Below are 18,217 nucleotides of genomic sequence, written 5' to 3'. Positions count from 1 at the left end.
CAAAAGAGAGAGAGAGAGAGAGAGAGAGAGAGAGAGAGAGAGAGAGAGAGAGACTCTAAAGTGATAAACTACTGCTCTGTTGTATTTCTATTCATTCTATCCTCTAATGGCACCACTCCCTCGCTCTCCCTCTCCCTCTTCTCATCCCTTGCTCTTTGATGATTTCTTCCTCTCTTTTCAAGCTCTCACTTTGCCATGTTCCTTCGCTGCCTCCCTCCTTTTTTCCTTTTGTTTTCCTAAATCTGTCCTGTGTCCTACGCAGCCATTTCTCTTCCTTTTGCTATTCAGTCCACATGTGTGAAGGGCGTCAGAGAAGGCCACTCTCACACCATGGGCAGTGCACGTATGTGTGTGTATGTGTGTTTGTGTCAGAGTGTCCTTGTGCTCATGCGCGGGTTGGGCGCCGTTGCCAAGGGGATGCCATGGTTACGAGGTGCCAGCCAACCAGCCGACGGTGTCTCGCTAGACGTGGCAGCGCCTTTGTCCTTCATTTACAGTGGCAGGCCACACTGACGCCTCCCTGCTCTGTTAACCGGACGGGACCGGACAAGGCAGCAAAAGCACCGGGGCGGCGTGATGGCTAAGCGTTCCATCCTATCGATCCCTCCCTGCTTGATGTGTGAGAGAGTGTGTAAAAGAAAGAGGGAAGGGAAGAGGAAAGGGAGGCAGAGAGGCGGCTGGATGGGTGGATGGAAGGATGGAGTGGATCGGCTGGAAGCCATGAATTATATATGGACACAATCTGTTCTTAGGGCAGCTTGGGCTCAGAGCTCCTCCAAGCTCCAGACTCAACCCGCTCACACACAGACACACACGCGCACACACCAGACCAGAATAAACCCACAAATAAAGGACAGCTTTTAACATATTAAATCCAGAGAAAAGCTACTCTTCGCTTCTCCCGCCCCTCCTTCCCTAAACATCAAACAGCTCAGGATGGATGGAGGAGAAGCCATTTATTTTGCCCATCTAATGAAAGCCGAGCGCTCCGCCGCTCTGCCAAGACTGTGAGCGACAAAGCGCCACAGGCAGCATCCCCCGTTCTCCACATTCAAGCGCTGTTCTTATTTATTTAGCAAATTTACTTACTAAGGAGGTCAGAAATGAATTATTTGGCGAGGATTTGCCTGGGAGCACTCTTCTCTCTGCTCTCTTCTTCCCTCTTCCAACATTTTTCTCTCTTCAATTTCCCTTTGATTTACTGCTTTCCCCCCCCCCCCTTCTTCTTCTAAGTGCTTGTTTTATTTATTTATTTATTTATTTCCCTCCCCCGACAGAGCCCGTTCCTATAGCTCCAGGAATTTCTGTTGTTGAGTGTTGCCGGCAGTGCTGGAAAGTCATTTGAAAAGCCAATTCTGTGCTCGCAAAGCTGCTGCCAAGGAAAGCTTAAACCTTTTAATACTTTCTGTTCTCTTCGCTTTACCAAGAAAAAGACCAACATCTATCCACCTTAGTTGAGAATTTCTGCTGCACCTTTATCCCCAGAAAAAATCTTGTACCTGCTCCAAAATGACAGCTTGTCATTCCCACATGGCACTTCAGAGTTGATACACTGACGGACCAAGAAGTAAACTTTTAAACATCAAATTAACACGATTTTCCGGCATATTAATCAGATAAAACACCATCTATTTTTTAAATAAATGAATCATCAGCCAGGCTTTGTGACATTAGGTCACACAAAGCAAAGAAATAAGAGTCATATTTCACTTTATATGTTCTCAAAACTCACATCATAATAAGTCCAAGTCCAATCTATGATGATCAAAGTGAAAAGGGGACATTTACAAAGTGACTCTACTCAGCTGGTTGAGACAAAAGCTTTATATTCTCAGCTGATTATTGTGAAAGGTTATTATAAGGCTTAACAAATAAGTACTTTGCTACCATTTTAAACTAATTTATCACTAATTTCAAGGTTCCAGTGAGAAAATACAGTCCCATTACTGTTAATCACTACTCGCCTAGCAACTAGCCTGCTACGTAAACAATGGCAGCAGCTAGGCTAATCTACTAGCTATCTACATAGCCACAGTCTGTTCAGAGTAAACATAACGTAGTGAAAAGGGCGCTTATTGGCATGTTTATGTCAAATGTTGTTTTTCATCTTAAAAAATTATCTGTTCGCGTTTAGAAGGCAATCCTAGTTTGTAGCTAGTAAGAATGATGGCAAGCTGCTGCTAACTTCTTTCCAGTAGTGATACAAAGTAGCTATAGGCTAATTGAGGAATGAACACTAGCCTATCATCAATTCAGTGGTGATTATTAAGAAACATATTTTGCATTATAGATAATAACAGGATTCCATCACAATCCTCTCCTGCTGTGTGATCACAATTGTTCTCCTTCCTTGTGTTTAGTGATAGAACTGAAGCTGGACTGTGTGTGTGTTTATGTGTGTGTGTGTGTGTACAGGAATATTGGTAGGGATGTGGACTGAGGATCTGGAGAAAAAGGGGAAATGGAAACAAGACGGGGGATTAAACAGGAAGCAAAAGGAGGAGACGGGAATCTCTTCAGACTTCAGTGCGGTGACATCACCGCTAACTAACCCCGAGACTTGACAGATCCGCAGCTGGTGGCTCTGGTAGTTCATTCAGGGTCCAAGCATCAAAGCCGCCATGTGTGAAGGCTAACAGCTCGTTTTTCAGGCAGAAGAGAATGAGGTCTGATTGTTTCCGAATGCTGCGCTGAGATCTGGAGAGCAAACTGGGTACTGGAGCCTATAACTGCTGGTTTACGGAGGCCAATTTTTTTTCTCCTGATCTCGCTCAGATCTTCTAAAAGTGGGATCTGAGGAAGAAAAACATAACAAGGCTGCGCCAGAGACGGCGGAGAACAAAACGTAAATTGGGAGGAAGAAAGTCTGAGTGAGATAAAACAGTCTGGGTAGGATAACAGAGCTGCACGGAGGCAGCGGGCGATGCAGTTGGGAGAGTCGGTGGAAAAAGAAAGAAACAGGTGGGAGGAGGAGAGAACAGAAGGAGATGGATGGGGATGAAAGAGGAAGACAAACACAACGCAGGGGGTGAGACAGACAGGCAGCACGGATCCTTCTACTTAAGCTTTTAGAGAAATTTGGAATCAACCGAAAAAGCTCAAAAAAGGGATCACGAAAACGGCTAATTTTCCCTCACATTTTTCCAAAGAGGAGTCACTCCTGTAAGCCGCGAACTTTGGAGAATGTTGATCTGATGGGTGGGGGGGGGGGGGGGGGGGGGGGGGGGGATTACCGCTCTCCCAGTCAATAGCGGTTTAAGATGGATCAGTGTTAAAATGGAAAAACAACAACAGATGAAGACACACAGACACACACACACACTTACACACACAGGAGACAGATTTATAAACAGAGAGATAGAGCGAGAGAGAGGCAGACGCCGTGTCCCTTCTCCCACGGTACCGCGGCAACACCGCGGCGACACCTCGGCGACGTCTTTGCTTGACGGTGAGGAGAGACTGACAGGCGCTCTGATTGGTCCCAGCAGTGGGGATCATGTCATGCCACTTCTTATTGACAGCCCAGCCATCTCTTAATGCCTCGGACAGCATTTGCATAGCTGTGTGTGTGTGTGTGTGTGTGTGTGTGTGTGTGTGTGTGTGTGTGTGTGTGTGTGTTTGCAGTCCTGGGCCCCCCGACGCAAGTCATTAATCACATACACTGTCAGCCACACCGCGTCCACATCCAGCCCCCCTGAAATACCAACGCACTGCACACGTCAACCTGAACCTGAGTGTGTGAGTGTGTGTGTGTGTCCATGTAAGCACTCACTTGTTGTTGTTATTAGAGAGTGACTCAGAGATGTCAGTGGTGATAATGATGACTAGGGTGGTGATGATGATGAAGGTGATGATGGCAATTACAATAACAATGATGAATCCTCTTGTCACAGGACACGCAAACACAAATCTGCATCTATAAACTCGGGATGGGGAGATTTGCGTTGGCGCACTGACGTAGGAGTTCACGGCTCAACTCGAGTATGCAGAGGAAACCCACAGACTCCACGCGGAGAGGCAACATGGGAAATGAACCCTGGACCTTGCAGTGAGACAGCAGAGCAAACCGCTGTGCTGCCAAACTTGACTATAGCTATTGTGTTGTTGTGGTGTTTCTCTCGTCGGCACACCTGGGCGAATGAGTGTCCTTAACACACCCACCCACACACACACATACACATTTGAATTTATTTACATCCACATATAGAATGTCTGCCGCATTGTGTCCTACTGCACGGCAACGTCAACATATATAAAATGGACTTTAAATGCGGGAGAGTGAGATTCACACACAGTTTGGCATGAAATCGGTGGACCTACCTATTGTGCTGTGAATGTGAGGGTGGTAGGATGGATGGATGGTGAGGGGGAGGTGTTGGACAGGTGGAGGCAGGGTGGGATGGAGGCCAGTGGGCGGGGCCGGATGAAGGAGGGTGCATCGGGGCCGGGGACCCCACATACGGAGGCCGCCTGTGGATGTGCCGACAACAAGACAAGACAATTGTGATTTCATCCTGGGCTCAGGCTTCATCGTCAAATAATAGTAATGAACACTGCCTTCCAGGAGAGTCCACTCCCATGATGCACTGCTAGGCACAAACCGAGCACTGATTAGAGTAAACGTAGGAAACCACCCCAAGATGTTTTCACAAGTTCCCCCAGCAGGGTTCAGCAAAAGTTTACTGCCCACACAATCCCACAAAGGGCTGCGGTCTCACGCTTAAAACACTCATATATTCAAAGCTCCAACCCTGATGGAAAAATAATGTCACTTTACACACACACACACACACACACACACACACACCATAATAGCATCAAAGTACTCAGCGTTTGTGTGGAGCTGCTCGGTGTCACCTTTGTGTCTAGTGTTTTCACAGTCAAACCAGCAGTTTGTTTTTCATGGCTTTGTGTTTTGTCAGTGCGGCGCTCAACCCGGGCAGCGTTCTCACCAGCCGATATCTCTCTTTCTGCAACAAATGGCATTCGATGTTTGCTGCTCGCTATCAAAATGTCAGGCACTTTATAAGATTTGTGGGAATAGGGACGGGGCTACAAATGACTCGTAGAAGCACGCAAGCCCTGAGAATGATCTCTTGCTCGCACACCTGAAGGAGAAAAGACACTCAGGGGGGAAAAAAGGAGACCCAGACTCCCTGCAGACGACCCTGCAGAGAGGAGTCACTCACAAAAGCAGCAAGCGGCGTGAAAATCAAAGCGCCGACAGTGATGGAACACAGAAATGCTGCTGGCTCCAGATTTTAGCGAACTGCAGCCGCACCAAATGAATTCAACACAATTCAGGTTCTTATGTCTCTGCCAAGATCAATTTTGGAAGCATCACATACACACATTCCTACGTTTACATGCCAAGGTTATTTTACTTGCTTTGTTTATCGAATAATGCTACATTTTCAGTTTCCTTTTAAGACTTTTTGACCATTTCTATTTTAGTTTTTTATGTCTGGTGACCTCCTCCTTTTAAAAATAAATGTCAGTAAACACACAGCGCAACAACACAGTTATAAATAAAGCTTTTATAAAGATTTCAAACTCTACCGGATGTTGAGTATGAGACACAGAGTTGATTGTAAAGTCAAGAAATCAGGAGGAAAATCAGGAAATGGAGAGTGAGAGCTCTGCAGTTGGAGTTCGGCCTCTGGCTCCATGTTGACCCTCTGTGTCATTAGTGACGTTTACCATCGATTAGGCTGTTTAGAGAGGAGGTACGGCTGCTAGATGGACTACAGGCAGGCTGCCGGGTTTAAATTCCAAAATAGAAACGACAGATTTTCCTTCCGACCAGATTTTCTTTTTTGTTGTTTTTATTTTTACCAATGAAATGCTTGTGTTTTACTTTCGGTTACACTCAGACACACTCAGGCATCCAACACATCAAAGCCAAACCTCCCTTACCTGTTGTGTGTGGGGTTGGCAGCTGCTACCTCCTGGGCCTTGCGATTAGAGTTTCCCAGTGAAGGAGGGCCCATTCCTGGCCCAGCTGTCTGAGGCATACTGGGGGAGCTGGGGGCCATGGAGGGGTACGCCCTGCTCTGGTTGGCAGCCCCGTGGCTGCGTCCTGCAGGTATGGGCTGGCCGGGTCCCTGGCCGTGCATGGGGCTGGTGGCGTTCATCCCTAAGCTGTTGGACATGCCGGTGGAGGGGCCACTGTAGCTGGTGCCGGGAGTCCCGCTGTAGTTTGAAGGCCGAGGGTAGTTACCTAGGTAAAGACACATAGGAATTAGCTGAGTCATACAGTGTCAAAAGGTAAGAGATGAGCTGCTTCCACTCAGTGCTTCTTCTTTTACCTCAAACAACTGTGGCTGAAGTAACATTGCAAGTAAGATGCATCATTCCCTGAACATACATGATGTGTGATCGCAGTCCACCTGGTCTCCCTCCCACTATGAGGTTAACCTGCCTGAATGAATTGATTTATAACTCTCCAGGTCTGTTACTATGATCTATGCCGAATTCAATTACATCATTGTGTATAAACAGCGTTCTAAAAAAAGCAATTTATTGCCTTTATCGCGGTATAATCAACATTTCAGCACACATGTAAATGTACTGACCGTCATTGAGATTTTATAACTTCCTACTTGAATTTGATGGACTGCTTACCAGGAGGGACCTGAAATGGCTGCTGTGAAATAGACACAGATGGGTGGTGTGAATCACTTCATTTGAGGGGAATGGAGAGTGTTTATCATGTGCTTGCCAAATGATGCCCTTATTCCTACAGCAGTGACACATACAACTACTTCATCCATCAAGAAAATATTCCTGTGACAGATGAGGAATGGGGAACATAAAGTGAAGAGGAAAAATTGTGACAGCCAGTTGGACAACCTGTAGTGGAAATGGGAAAACTATCATGCTGCTCTCCATACATTGTCCCTGACACGGGTGTGGTTGGGTGACATTTTTCATAACTGTAGGGATCCTGGATGGCCATGGAGAACAATTGCCAAGCTTAAGGCTGACTTTGTGAAACACTTGAGAGGCGCTCTAATCTGCAGCAAATGCTTTCTCTCTGCCCTGGAGTGCCACACGGCCACAATGCCAGCAGCTTTCCTAAGGCGCACTTAAACCCCTCCATTTTGACTCTAAAAGCCCAGCTCTACTCCAGAACCAGCTGTAATAAGAGCAGAACCAGAATCACTACTTTTTCAATCACAAAATGTACACTCTCTCTCTCTCTCTCTCTCACACACACACAGACTCAAAGCACATTACATTATTGTGTTCCCTCTGCAGGCGCTGGGGCCTTTTTCACAGACAGGGTCCCTCCCTGGGACAAATCCCCAGCAAAACAGAAATGGAAAATGTGGCATCCTCCATTGTGAAGGGAGGTATTTATTTTGATTTGATTAAGGGTGCTTTAGTAGGGCCTCGCTGCTTAATCCTCTGAGAATATGTCTGGAAAAGGGGATCAAGTCCCTTTAAAACCTGAAGGCTTTTCCGTTCGCTCAAACGGTGGAAAGCTGAATGACAATATTCCACGAGGGGGAGAAAACCAACTCCAAAAATGGAAATGCCTTCTCCGTGTCCTCGAGCTGCTTCAGTGGAGACACTTTCCACATGACATAAGCCTACGAGTCCAGCAGAGGGAGAGAGCGGGAGGGAAGCAGGAGCGGGTGGGGGCGGAAAAAGGAAGACAGACAGACACAGGGAAAGGAAGAGGGGGAAAAAAAAATTTCTGCCCCCCTGCGAGATAAAAATGTTTCCCATGAAAGTCAGCAGCTCCGGTTGAATTTGTCCAGAAATTGTGATGAAATCTACTGTGGGAGATGGGAAAAGACGAGGCGGATTATTTCTGGGGAGGCTTTGGTGAGTCGGTGAGCTGAGTGCAGCTGACACCTGTCAAGGGTTTTGGGGCTATGATAGGGAAGCGTTCAGGAAGAAAAGAAGCCTGCTAACGAACACGGGAGGATAAGTACACCGCACATTGAGCATGTGTGTGTGTGTGTGTTTGTATTTCTGTCCATCTGCTTGCCTTAAATGCATTCATAGATAAAGCTTGTGGCTAATGGTAACAATAGCTAATCAAATAAGTGTTTCATTCTTTTGATGGGATGGAAGAATATTTGGACTTTGGACCGGATCTATCATTTCGTCACTCAGCTTGGTTATCAACACTTCAGGTAACGCCGACGTAATACATTTTTGGCTGATTGGTCTCAACAGTTCATGATGTCACCGTAAACTCAGCCAATCGCCATTTCTCTCATCGCAGCCCAAGCGCTAGCCGGTCACCTCGGCTTTGTGAGAAACATGTGCGAGACAGATTTTAGGAGGCATTGATCATTAATTAGGGAGTTAACAAAGCTACTATGTCATGGAGAGCACACACACTCTTTGGCTTCAGATCCTAATATGGCAGGAAGAGAGAAACAAGCTTTGTTCCCATTATAGACTTCTTTTTAATTTGCCTATATTTTTGTACTAAGCTGAAATGGGGGGGAAAAAAAGCTATTGTGGAAAATCAGGGAATCTCTGTCCCGCATCCTCCCTTCTCTAAGCTTGGGTGGACAATTTGCAGCGGCTGAAAAAGAGCCCAGTCTGAGACCTCTCAGCCCTCTTTGGACAGCTGCTCAGCCCCATGTCATGGCCGCCTGCCATACATTCTCAATAGCCTGGGTGGACACTTTGTGGTTCTTGGCGCTGTCTGACTGAGGCTCCAGCTCACCTCCTGGGGAGTTGTTTATATCACACAGTCCCAGTTGGAGAGCCTGCATCTGGGAGTTTTTCCCCCATCTTTGGCAGATTTGCTAAAAGTCCAGAAAGTGGGAGTAAATGTCTGAAAGTTTCCATGAGACCACAGCCAACATCAAAGAGGTGGATGCTGAGCCAGAGCTTCGAGAGCTCTGAGCTGAAGGTATGTCATTAAGGAGAAATGATGCAGTCAAAGAACTTATCGCCTGTGATGTTGCACCATTCAGAATGTTTCCTCCTGGCTGTGTTTACCTCGCTGACAATAAGGAGACAGAGTAGCTGTAGAGCTCGATTGATGCTGAGCTATCCGATGAGTCTTCTGACAACAATGATTCCTCTCCTGAAGGACTGGTGCCACACCGCAGTGCTTCTTCAAGGACAGAGAGCACACTAACCCACTTCTCACAATGACTGAGTTACATTCTAGGTGTTAAAGTCAAATCCATGCCTTCTCTGGATTTATCATCGCATCCTGCTAACTTTAAAATGACAAGATGAAACTTTGAAGGCCCTTGTGAGGGAGTTGGATGATGGATGAAGTATTTGTTGCTACTTGATAGAAGATCCTATTCAATCCCAAAGGTGTCCATGTGTACAAATCTGCACAATACATCTACTTTGGTTTCTGCTCATAAACCTGAAACCAATCAAGAAGAAGAGGAGACAAAGGGTGTGAGGAGGAAGATGCCGATTCCTATTAGTCCCCTTGAACAACCATGTGGCTTGATGTTTCTTGGCTGTTGCTTGGGCTCGTGGTGCCTTCAGGGAGTGCAGGTGGTATTTATAGTACGAAGGAGTGGAGGAGAGGGAAAAGGGAAGCTCACGGTGCTTCGCTCACAATTACATGGAAATTCCCGGCACGGTCACGCATTGGGAGGATGCTATATCCTGTGCTGGGTTTAATCCCTGCAGTCCCGCAGGAGAGCTGGAGTGTGACCGAGCAGATTACCGTCAACTGCTTCCTCAGCAAACCGGACGGGCTGGGCTCATAACAGCCGAGGCAGCCGTACTCCCGCCTACAGTCAAGTGAGGTATGATGGCGCACGGACACGCCTTCTGGATCCGTGACGTGATTACACGGGCTACATGCTCCAGCTGCAGAGGACAGGGGCGCCAGCGGGATCACAAGTGGTCGAAGACAAACACAAGAACGTAATATCAGACTTTTTTCAGCAAGAAAGAAGGAAGAAACACGGATAAACAAGGAATGAGTCCTCGGAAAAGTGATCAGTCCTCAACTCTCGAGCGCTACCCCTTGATTTTGCAACGCTGGTCATTTCCATTGGGCCAGCATGGTGAAATCATCCCTGGTGTCACATTTTTCTGCTTGCTTTAAGGAAAATCAGGTTTGCAGAGTTGATACCAGATGTATGACTTGCTAGCACGGAGGATTTTTTTCCCCGCAGCATCTTCTCTCGCCTCAGGCCCCCACATCCTCTCGCAGCCACCTCAGCACCTTCCCTCGGCAGGGTGTCTGAGGCTAAGCAGGGATGGGGTGCGCCTTGGGGCTTCCGAGCTCCACACACTGTCAATTTCCTTCCCAAAAAAAACCCCCAAAAAACCTCACCCCCCTGTCTCTCTACCCAAGGCGCTGGCTTGAGTCATGCTTTTTTTTGGAGGGGGGGTGAATTACACCACAGCTCCGGCAAAGCAGGAAGGCTTAAAAGTGCTGTCTGAAGCATGGTCATTACCAGCAGAGTGCTTAACCCCTCAGGGGGGGAGTGTGGTGGAGGGAGCTGTGTGCCGGGTGGGAGAGAGCAGAGCCGAGGCAGACTCCAAATCTCTTTCCTGTAATGGCATGATATCCTCCTCCTCCTCCTCCTCCTCCTCCTCCTCCTCTCTGTGACTATCCACTGTTCCGAACATGCTGCCTCCATAACTTATCCAAGAGCATGTCTTCAAAAACAGCTGTTGGAGTCATTTGAGTCCTTAGGAGAGCCTGATATCCACACAGGCAGAGATCATTAGCAGTGTAGCTTTGGATAAGGAGGTCTTTCTGAGGACAGACACAAACATTTGCCATCTTCAGTTCTTTTGAAATACTGAGTGCTGCACTCACCTCCACAGCTTTCATCTTTACTGTCGGGAAATATTAAGGGAGATAGATTTGGCGGGTTTGACTGTACATCTGTCTGGAGGAAAACCTTTGATTTACCACTTACGCCCAGAAATAAAAATACTCTTCCTCACTCTCCACATATTTCTTGTTCTGTCGAGCTCATTCTAACAGCTAGTGTCGCATATGACCTATCCCTGTTTTAAAAGAGAGATCTGCAACATTCACTGTGAAGATTGTTCAGTAAGTCCTGCAAAGTCTGAAGACTAAAGAGGAAGCTTTCACACAGAAACTATCCACTTTCTATCATTCCCATTTGCCCCCTGCTGGACTTAACTACTCAGAGATCTAATAACTACTAAATATGGTGTGTGTGTGTGTGTGTGTGTGTGTGTGTGCAGCTTCTTTCTCTGTATGAAAACATCTCCATTACTTTATGTTTGATAGGATCAATGTCTCTGAGCTGCACTACAGATGTTTTGCCTTAAAAAGTCAAACACCAGACTGTTTTAATTTCTTGTTGAAGTATAAGTTATTGTTGTTGAAGAGTGTGGTGAGCACGATCACTAAATTCACACAGACATACAGACACACACACACCTCTTAAAGGCCCGAGGACTGCTTTCTCCCAGCACACGCAGACAAGCCAAGAAAAACACAGCGCAGAGTTCAGGAACTTGGAGTGCGTTTCCGTGTTGGCTAATAGCGGCTAATTTGCTGGAGCGCTCGGGAGAGCGAAGGGAAGCAGATGGAGCCGTCATTAACGAACAATGACCAGCAGCTGTCTGCCCTGTTCACCCCAAACAGGCTTGTGACGGGGCCCCCTAAGAACAGGGGCCCTGGTTCTGCACCGAAGGCCATGTGAATGTGCTGTTGGACACATGGACAGGATGTGCAGCGTAGCACAAATGAGGAGTTGAGTGCTAATGCTAAGCTTGCAAAGACAGAGAAAGGAATTTATTATCATTAAGGGTTGTGATTCAAACTAGGATTGAGTTTATAAGGGCCGGGAATTAAATCAGGATAGGATTAAAGCAGAAAGGAATCTAAGGGATGAGGGTGAGGCCAAAGGTGTGTCTCATTTCCTGGGACTGGACGAGACGCATGTAGGAGGATGCTGGAAACGCTGTAGAGAAAGGGAGGGTTCGTTTGCCAGGATTAATTCCTTCTACTGATCTTTGTTTTTGTCTGTTCTACAATACAATAAAGAATAATGTCCTTCCGAGGAAAGAATGCATCCCGTGAAATGAGACGATGCACAGGGCCAGCTTGTTAAAGTGAAACATTCTAAAAGAAGGAAATCCCGTATGATTGCGCTCGTCTTTCATTTTCCATGTGCGTGCCGTTGTCGGTGTGTGTGTTTTCTTGTGTGAAGCAGCAGACAGACTCATCAGGGAGTCCTCCTGGTGAAAGACTTTGTCCTTTCTGACCCCTGTCACTGAACATTCACGTCTTTTGGAAACCACGACGACATCAAGATATCCAAACATAGAACACAAAGACACAATGTATCGCCAAGAGTGCAATGATCTAACAGTTGTAAAGGTTGTATGGCGTGTGTAAGGTTCCTTAGGTTTGTGTGTGTGTGTGAGAGAGAGAAGGAGAGGGAGAGACAGGCACTGCAGAAAGTTAAACAGAAATCATATCCGCCTGTGTCTTTTTCTTGGCAGTTTTGTGTGCAGATATAAATGTAGCCGCTCAAAAAGTGCCACTTTTTTTAGGTACTTACTGCACTGCTGTCTATTCTGGAGAACTAATGCAGGACAGGAGCAGGCTGCTCAATAGCGAGTGTATTAAATCTGAAAGCGTGTATGCACAGATACACTGTACTGTATATATCTGCGTGGAGATGACAGCAGGCCTGAGCCACTCTTTCAGTCTCAGATGAAAACATCTCTGCTGTCATCTGAGTGAGATTTCATACTCGTCTGCCGCAGATTCTTCCAGGCTGCTGCCCCCCCCCCCCCCCCCCCCCCCCCATCCTCTTCCTCCTCTATTTATTTTACTTCTCCCTTTCTCTTTGCTTACTAGCTGTCAGCACAGCCAAAGTCACATTAAGAGATAAGAGTGGGTGGAGAAGAGAGGCCAAATACCAAATGCATTAGAGCTATTAATCAACATTAGCAAATGTGAGGGAGGTGGCGTAAATTTGGGAAAACACACACGGACGGATACATTTATCAAGGTGACACTTTAAAACGCATTTAACAAAAATACTATAATGTTTCTTCTGGTGGGAGAAAACTAACTACAATAGCAGATGTCAGGGTTTATTGAAGGGCAACAGCTATAGGGCCTAAAGAGAACATGAGAACTGAGCCAAAGTGTGAAGCTACAGCAGATCAGACAGGAAATATCACTATAATGATGCTTTTAGGTTCTTTGGTTGGTCTATCAGTCGATAACATATTATTATATATTTATCTAAGAGATGTTAAGAGATATAAGAACGACTGTCAAACAATCAGAGTGACAGTACATCTCACTTTAGTTTGTAGAGTTTTCTGAAACCCTCATTACATCCTGACAGAAATCCATACATTGAGTGATGTGTGAACACTTTGTCTCTATAGGGCCTCTGACTGACTGAATCTGACTTACCAACCAAAATACCATAGCAACAGCATTGGTAAACACTCAGAACACCATTGAAACTAACCTAGAACCACAGTAGGTGACGTAGAAACCACCTTAATCATCATAGCAACCATCCCAAGCACCATAGCAACCACTGAGTCCTTCCCAACTGTCTTGTGTCTCTTCGTTTTGGAAAACGACACACGGTTTGTTGGACAAGGCCCCTCCGTTTCCATCTTCTGAAAGTGCTCTTCAGATGCTTATCGGATCATCTGGCACCAACGGAGGCCTTCATACCGTCTTTGTGGGGAATGATGAATGGCGAACGGCGCCAAAGACAATTATGTTTCACACTGCTACAGAAACAACTCCTCATTTCCTTCTACAGACATTAAATGATTATGGCCCTGTTTCAGCGAGACTCATATTAAAATGTGATACGGTGACAGAGATTCGACATCACCATTTAATGGGCGAAGCAGAGTCGGTGTCAGTCTGTTTTGTCTGTCTGGAGCTGCCGCATAATCTTATCACGGGCAGGGTCGAGAGGGCAGAGCAGGGTTCAAGTGCCTCATGAATATTCAGACTCAAACCGGGTTTAATGCAAAGGATGAGAGAAGAATGTGTTCATGTGAGTGTGTGTCATGTGTTTGTAGTGTGTGAGAGTGAGAGAGACTGACAGAGAGGGTGGATAAGAGTCTGTTTTCAATTCCTCATTTCAAACTCACCCTTTGAAACCAACGACATAGCTGTCAAGGCCCAGTGTGAGTATGAAACAGGGACAACATCCATCAAAACGAAAAATGTGGCTTTCTCATCTGAGGCCAAACTCTTCAGTAACACTCCACACATTTGACTATGGACAGATGACTTATATGAATGAGTTCATTCAATGAGACACAGACTATTAAATAATACAAATAAACAAGGTTAGAAGGCCGAGGCTGCACCATAATGTAATATCAGGAAGAAACAACAACATCACATTCTATCAATGTTGTCCTTCGAAAGCAGAATCCTACTGGAAGGAATTACACTGAGGTTTTGTGTGGAGAGACTAGGTAGGTCAAGATTCCTCCAATGTTTAACTGAATTTCACACATTTTTACCACTTTAGGCACAAAAGCTCCTACCTTGGTGTCCATACTGCGACCCTTGAGCTCCGTAGGGACCTGCGGGGCCGCTCTGGGAGTAGGGACCCATGCCAGGGTACAATGGGGGCCCAGGTGAGGGGTGAGGGGACATGGGGGGTCCGGACTGAGGAGGGGCAAACTGGGAGCCGGACTGATTCCTCTGCATGTTCGTCATGAAACCTGAAATGTGAAAGCACAGAAAGTCAAAGAAATGTCATCGCTTTGTTTATGAAATATCATGACGTGGGTGATCAGGCTCGTGTGTGATTGGATCTCTGTCCCCATTAGCCAGGTGACCCATGCTTTAGATGACCCCTGTCTCATGGTCCTGTCTCCCCCTACAAGACATCTTGACCTGTAAGTATGCGACAGATCTAAATCCATCTGTGTGTGTGTATGCTATGTATATGTGTAAGATGGCAGACTTGACCGTGGCTTCTGCTCTCTTCTATTCTATGTGGATCTGTCTGTAGATGCGTCAAACCCTCTCAGGTCCAAACTGGCCTCCACCATTCAAACTGACATTTGAAGAGATCCTCGCCGGGGACTCGCTCTCTTAAACCGCACAGAAAGGTCTCCCAATCCACCACGAGCAGGGAAAGGTCGAGAGAGAGAGAGGGGGGAGAGCATGCGGAGGGGTTGGAGTTATTCAATATTACAGATTAGCTTAAAATGGATGCGCTTGACTGATAGCTCTCCGCCCTGTTGAATGAGCGAGCGCAGGCCGATCCTGTTGGCGGGTTGTGGAGTTTAGAGAAACACTGAGTTGAAGAGTGCAAGCTGATACTTGTATAATGCCAAGGGAAACGTATGGGGAGAGCAGGGAGATAAAACGCACCCAAAAAGTGTGTGTGTGTGTGTGTGTGGGGGGAGATAGCAGAGAAAAAGAGCAATAAACGGCCGTGTGAGTGTATGGCAAAGACACAGAGGCCAACAGAGAGAGAGATAGAGGGAGAGAGAGCGAGAGAGAGAGAGAGAGAGAGAGAGAGAGAGTGTGTGTGGGAGGGCGAGACAGCGCAACAGAGGGAAAGAGCGATTGGGGCCTGAAAGTGCTTAGGCTGCGAGCGGCGGGTTTAAGGAGCGAGGACATTATTGTAATGTTTTGCTTCCATTAGGGTGAGGGGATTCTGGGAGAGGAGGAGGGAAAAAAACAGTGTGTAATACCGCACTTTAAATTGCCTGGAAAATGGATGGGGAGAGGAACATTGTGCAGACAGTGCTAAAAGCAAATAACACATTCAAGGATTTCTCTCTCTGTGCTTCATTCCCACTCCCTCTTCCCTCCCCAACACACACACACACACACACACACACACACGCACAAGCCTTTCTTTCTGGTAAAGTGAATGAAGCTCTCAGCCGGTCGACGACTACCACAACAACAACAACAGGCTGCCAGGCGTGAGGGAGGGAGAGAGAGGGAGAGAGAGAGAGAGGGGGAAAGACAGAGGGAAGGAGAGATAAGAGGGTGAGAGAAGGAGAGAGCAGGAAAGAGGGAGAGAGAGAGAGAGAGAGAGAGAGAGAGGGGGGGGGGCAAAAGAGGGACATTCAGCGGATTTATGGAAATGAAGAGAGCAGAGAGGCTCTTAGAGAGACGGGCACTTGAGCAAAGTGGGGTGTGTGTTGGGGAGGTAAAGTGTGTGTGTGTGTGTGATTGTGTTTGTTAATCCTACAGTGAAAACAGCAGCCAGCCTGTTAACCGACGCTGTGTTTTCCTGGATTGGACCGGGGCAGGTTCAGGGTTTACCGGCATTAGAGAGCGGCATTAAATCTTTGGCTTGATTTCATCATGTTGGCAAATAACCTTTCCCTCCCTCCTCTCCCTCTTCTCCCTCCTCTCCCTCCCTCCTTCCTCTCCTCTCCCTTCTCTCCCTAACTGGTCTTTGGTGGGTGATAGAGCGGCAGCATTAGAGTCGTTCCATTAAGGTTATATCCCATTCTTAGATGTTTTCCTGTTTTTTTTGCGGTGCAGTGCGGATGATGTTTTTGTTCAGGGACCTTTCATTTCTGGAAACAATTTCCCTTTGGCTGGCGGTTAAGCGTTCACGTTACAAGCTGAGCAGCGTAAACTTGAGGAGAACAAACACTCCCATTCAACAAGTCCGGGACAAGCCGACCAAATGTTTTTACTGATACACTTGTTATTGTGCTTAACCACGTTTTTCCCACGGCCTACGACGGCCACCAGCGAGGTCTGTTATAACCCCCCGGAACGCTCCGTCTCTGCGTGCGCACCTGTTCAGCCTACACACACACACACACACAGTCACAAAAGCATTCTTTGTCCAAGTGTGTGTTCAATGATGTAGTGATCTGGGTGTGATACAGGCAGTGAGGTCGTACGCAGGAATTCATTTAGGAAAATCTTACACGTCTTTTGATTTAGCTCGACACTGTAAACAACAAGGAGGTCTGTGCTCGGCTTATTAGTGGTCCCACTTACATCAGCGCATCATAACCGTGTCTCAAAGTGCTTGTGTTGGACACCCACCTCTCTCCTGAGCCATAGGTGACCGGGTAATTGGAGGGTGTGTGCCATCTGCTCCGTTCCCAGAGGTCTGAGGAGCCATGTTGGAGCCTGCAAAACAACACAAAGTCATCAGAGACTGCGAAGACCCTCCTGCCCCGGTTTGACACATTTAGAGTTGCGGCTGATGGAACACAATCAAAGGAAACAGTCTTTGTTACTAAAGTTGTCAGTTTGGTCCCAAATGAAGAAAAGCTTTTGTCTGATTTCAATTCTCTTCTGTGAAGGAAAGCAAGGTCAATACAAAAATGTTTTATATTCACTTTCCATCAGCCGCGCTTTAAAAATAAAGGAGAGTAAAATAATTGTCATAATAAAGGAATGTAAATCTGAAGGCTCTTTTTTCTATCCTTCTTTTCATTCCGTTCAATAGCAGAAAAGTTACCTGACTGTAAAACTTTTCTAGGCTTTGTGCGACAAAGAGAAGAACAACGAGAAAGTCGAGATTAAACGTTCTGAAGGTTCCGTCGTGACCGAAGATCCCCCGGCTTTGTTCTCTGAGCAAGGGCGTCGGGATGAGAGGGCTCCATCCCAAACTAACACCACCATCGCCCACTGACCGAGGGATCGACAACATCACGATACATCGACTTGTTTGGAATTCGCTATTAGCTAAACGACACACACGCTTCCAGAGGACATATCAAGTCATTGGAGCCTGCGCCGTCTTCCCGTGTGCGCATTCAAACCGGAGCAATCCCCTATAGGAAAAACCGGAGCCATTTCAGGATCATCGATCGGGTGCTTGTGCGGGTCTACAGGCTGTGGCGGCTCCATTGAAATCCAATAGCGAGTTGAGGCTCTGATTAGGACAATGGCAGACAGAGGCTGAGGCACGATTGATTTGGCCCGGAGGAAGGAGAGAGAAGGCAAATTAACCTTTTTATCTGTAGATTCAGACCCGAGACGATGAGGAGAGGCAGAGACGAGGGAGGGAAACTGGTTTGCTTTATGGAACTGCACTGATAGGAAGCGGCTGAGGCTGAATCAGCTGGTATACTCACACACTCACACACACACACACACACACACACACACACACACACAGATATACAGTTTGCTGTTGAATAACCGGCTTAGGAGAGGAAGAACGGCAGATGAGGAAATGCGCTTACGCCGATGATACGCCGATGATACACTGATGGATTGTTTACATGGTTGAATAAATCAATTTACAACCGCAGAGTCAAAGAGTGTTCCTCTGAG

The 18,217-nt window shown here is 46.8% G+C and overlaps 1 protein-coding gene across 1 annotated transcript in view; it reads right to left on the bottom strand.

Annotated features, from left to right (window-relative positions):
• LOC143009595 (AT-rich interactive domain-containing protein 1B-like) overlaps positions 1-18,217 on the bottom strand; it is a 153,221-nt gene that overhangs the window by 18,693 nt on the left and 116,311 nt on the right. The window contains exons 6-9 of the mRNA XM_076161633.1: positions 16,976-17,062; positions 14,485-14,664; positions 5,917-6,220; positions 4,321-4,470 (exon numbers count right to left, since the gene is read on the bottom strand). Of these exons, the coding sequence (XP_076017748.1) occupies positions 4,321-4,470; positions 5,917-6,220; positions 14,485-14,664; positions 16,976-17,062 (721 nt within the window). The remainder of the gene's footprint in view (positions 1-4,320; positions 4,471-5,916; positions 6,221-14,484; positions 14,665-16,975; positions 17,063-18,217) is intronic.

The sequence above is a fragment of the Genypterus blacodes genome, unplaced genomic scaffold (assembly GCF_046128005.1).
Source record: "Genypterus blacodes isolate CSIRO-AG114 ecotype Tasmania unplaced genomic scaffold, CSIRO-AGI_Gbla_v1 ptg000112l_1, whole genome shotgun sequence".
Lineage (NCBI taxonomy): Eukaryota > Metazoa > Chordata > Actinopteri > Ophidiiformes > Ophidiidae > Genypterus > Genypterus blacodes.
The sequence above is the reverse complement of the archived record's forward strand: the minus strand, read 5'-3'. Positions and strand labels throughout refer to the sequence as shown.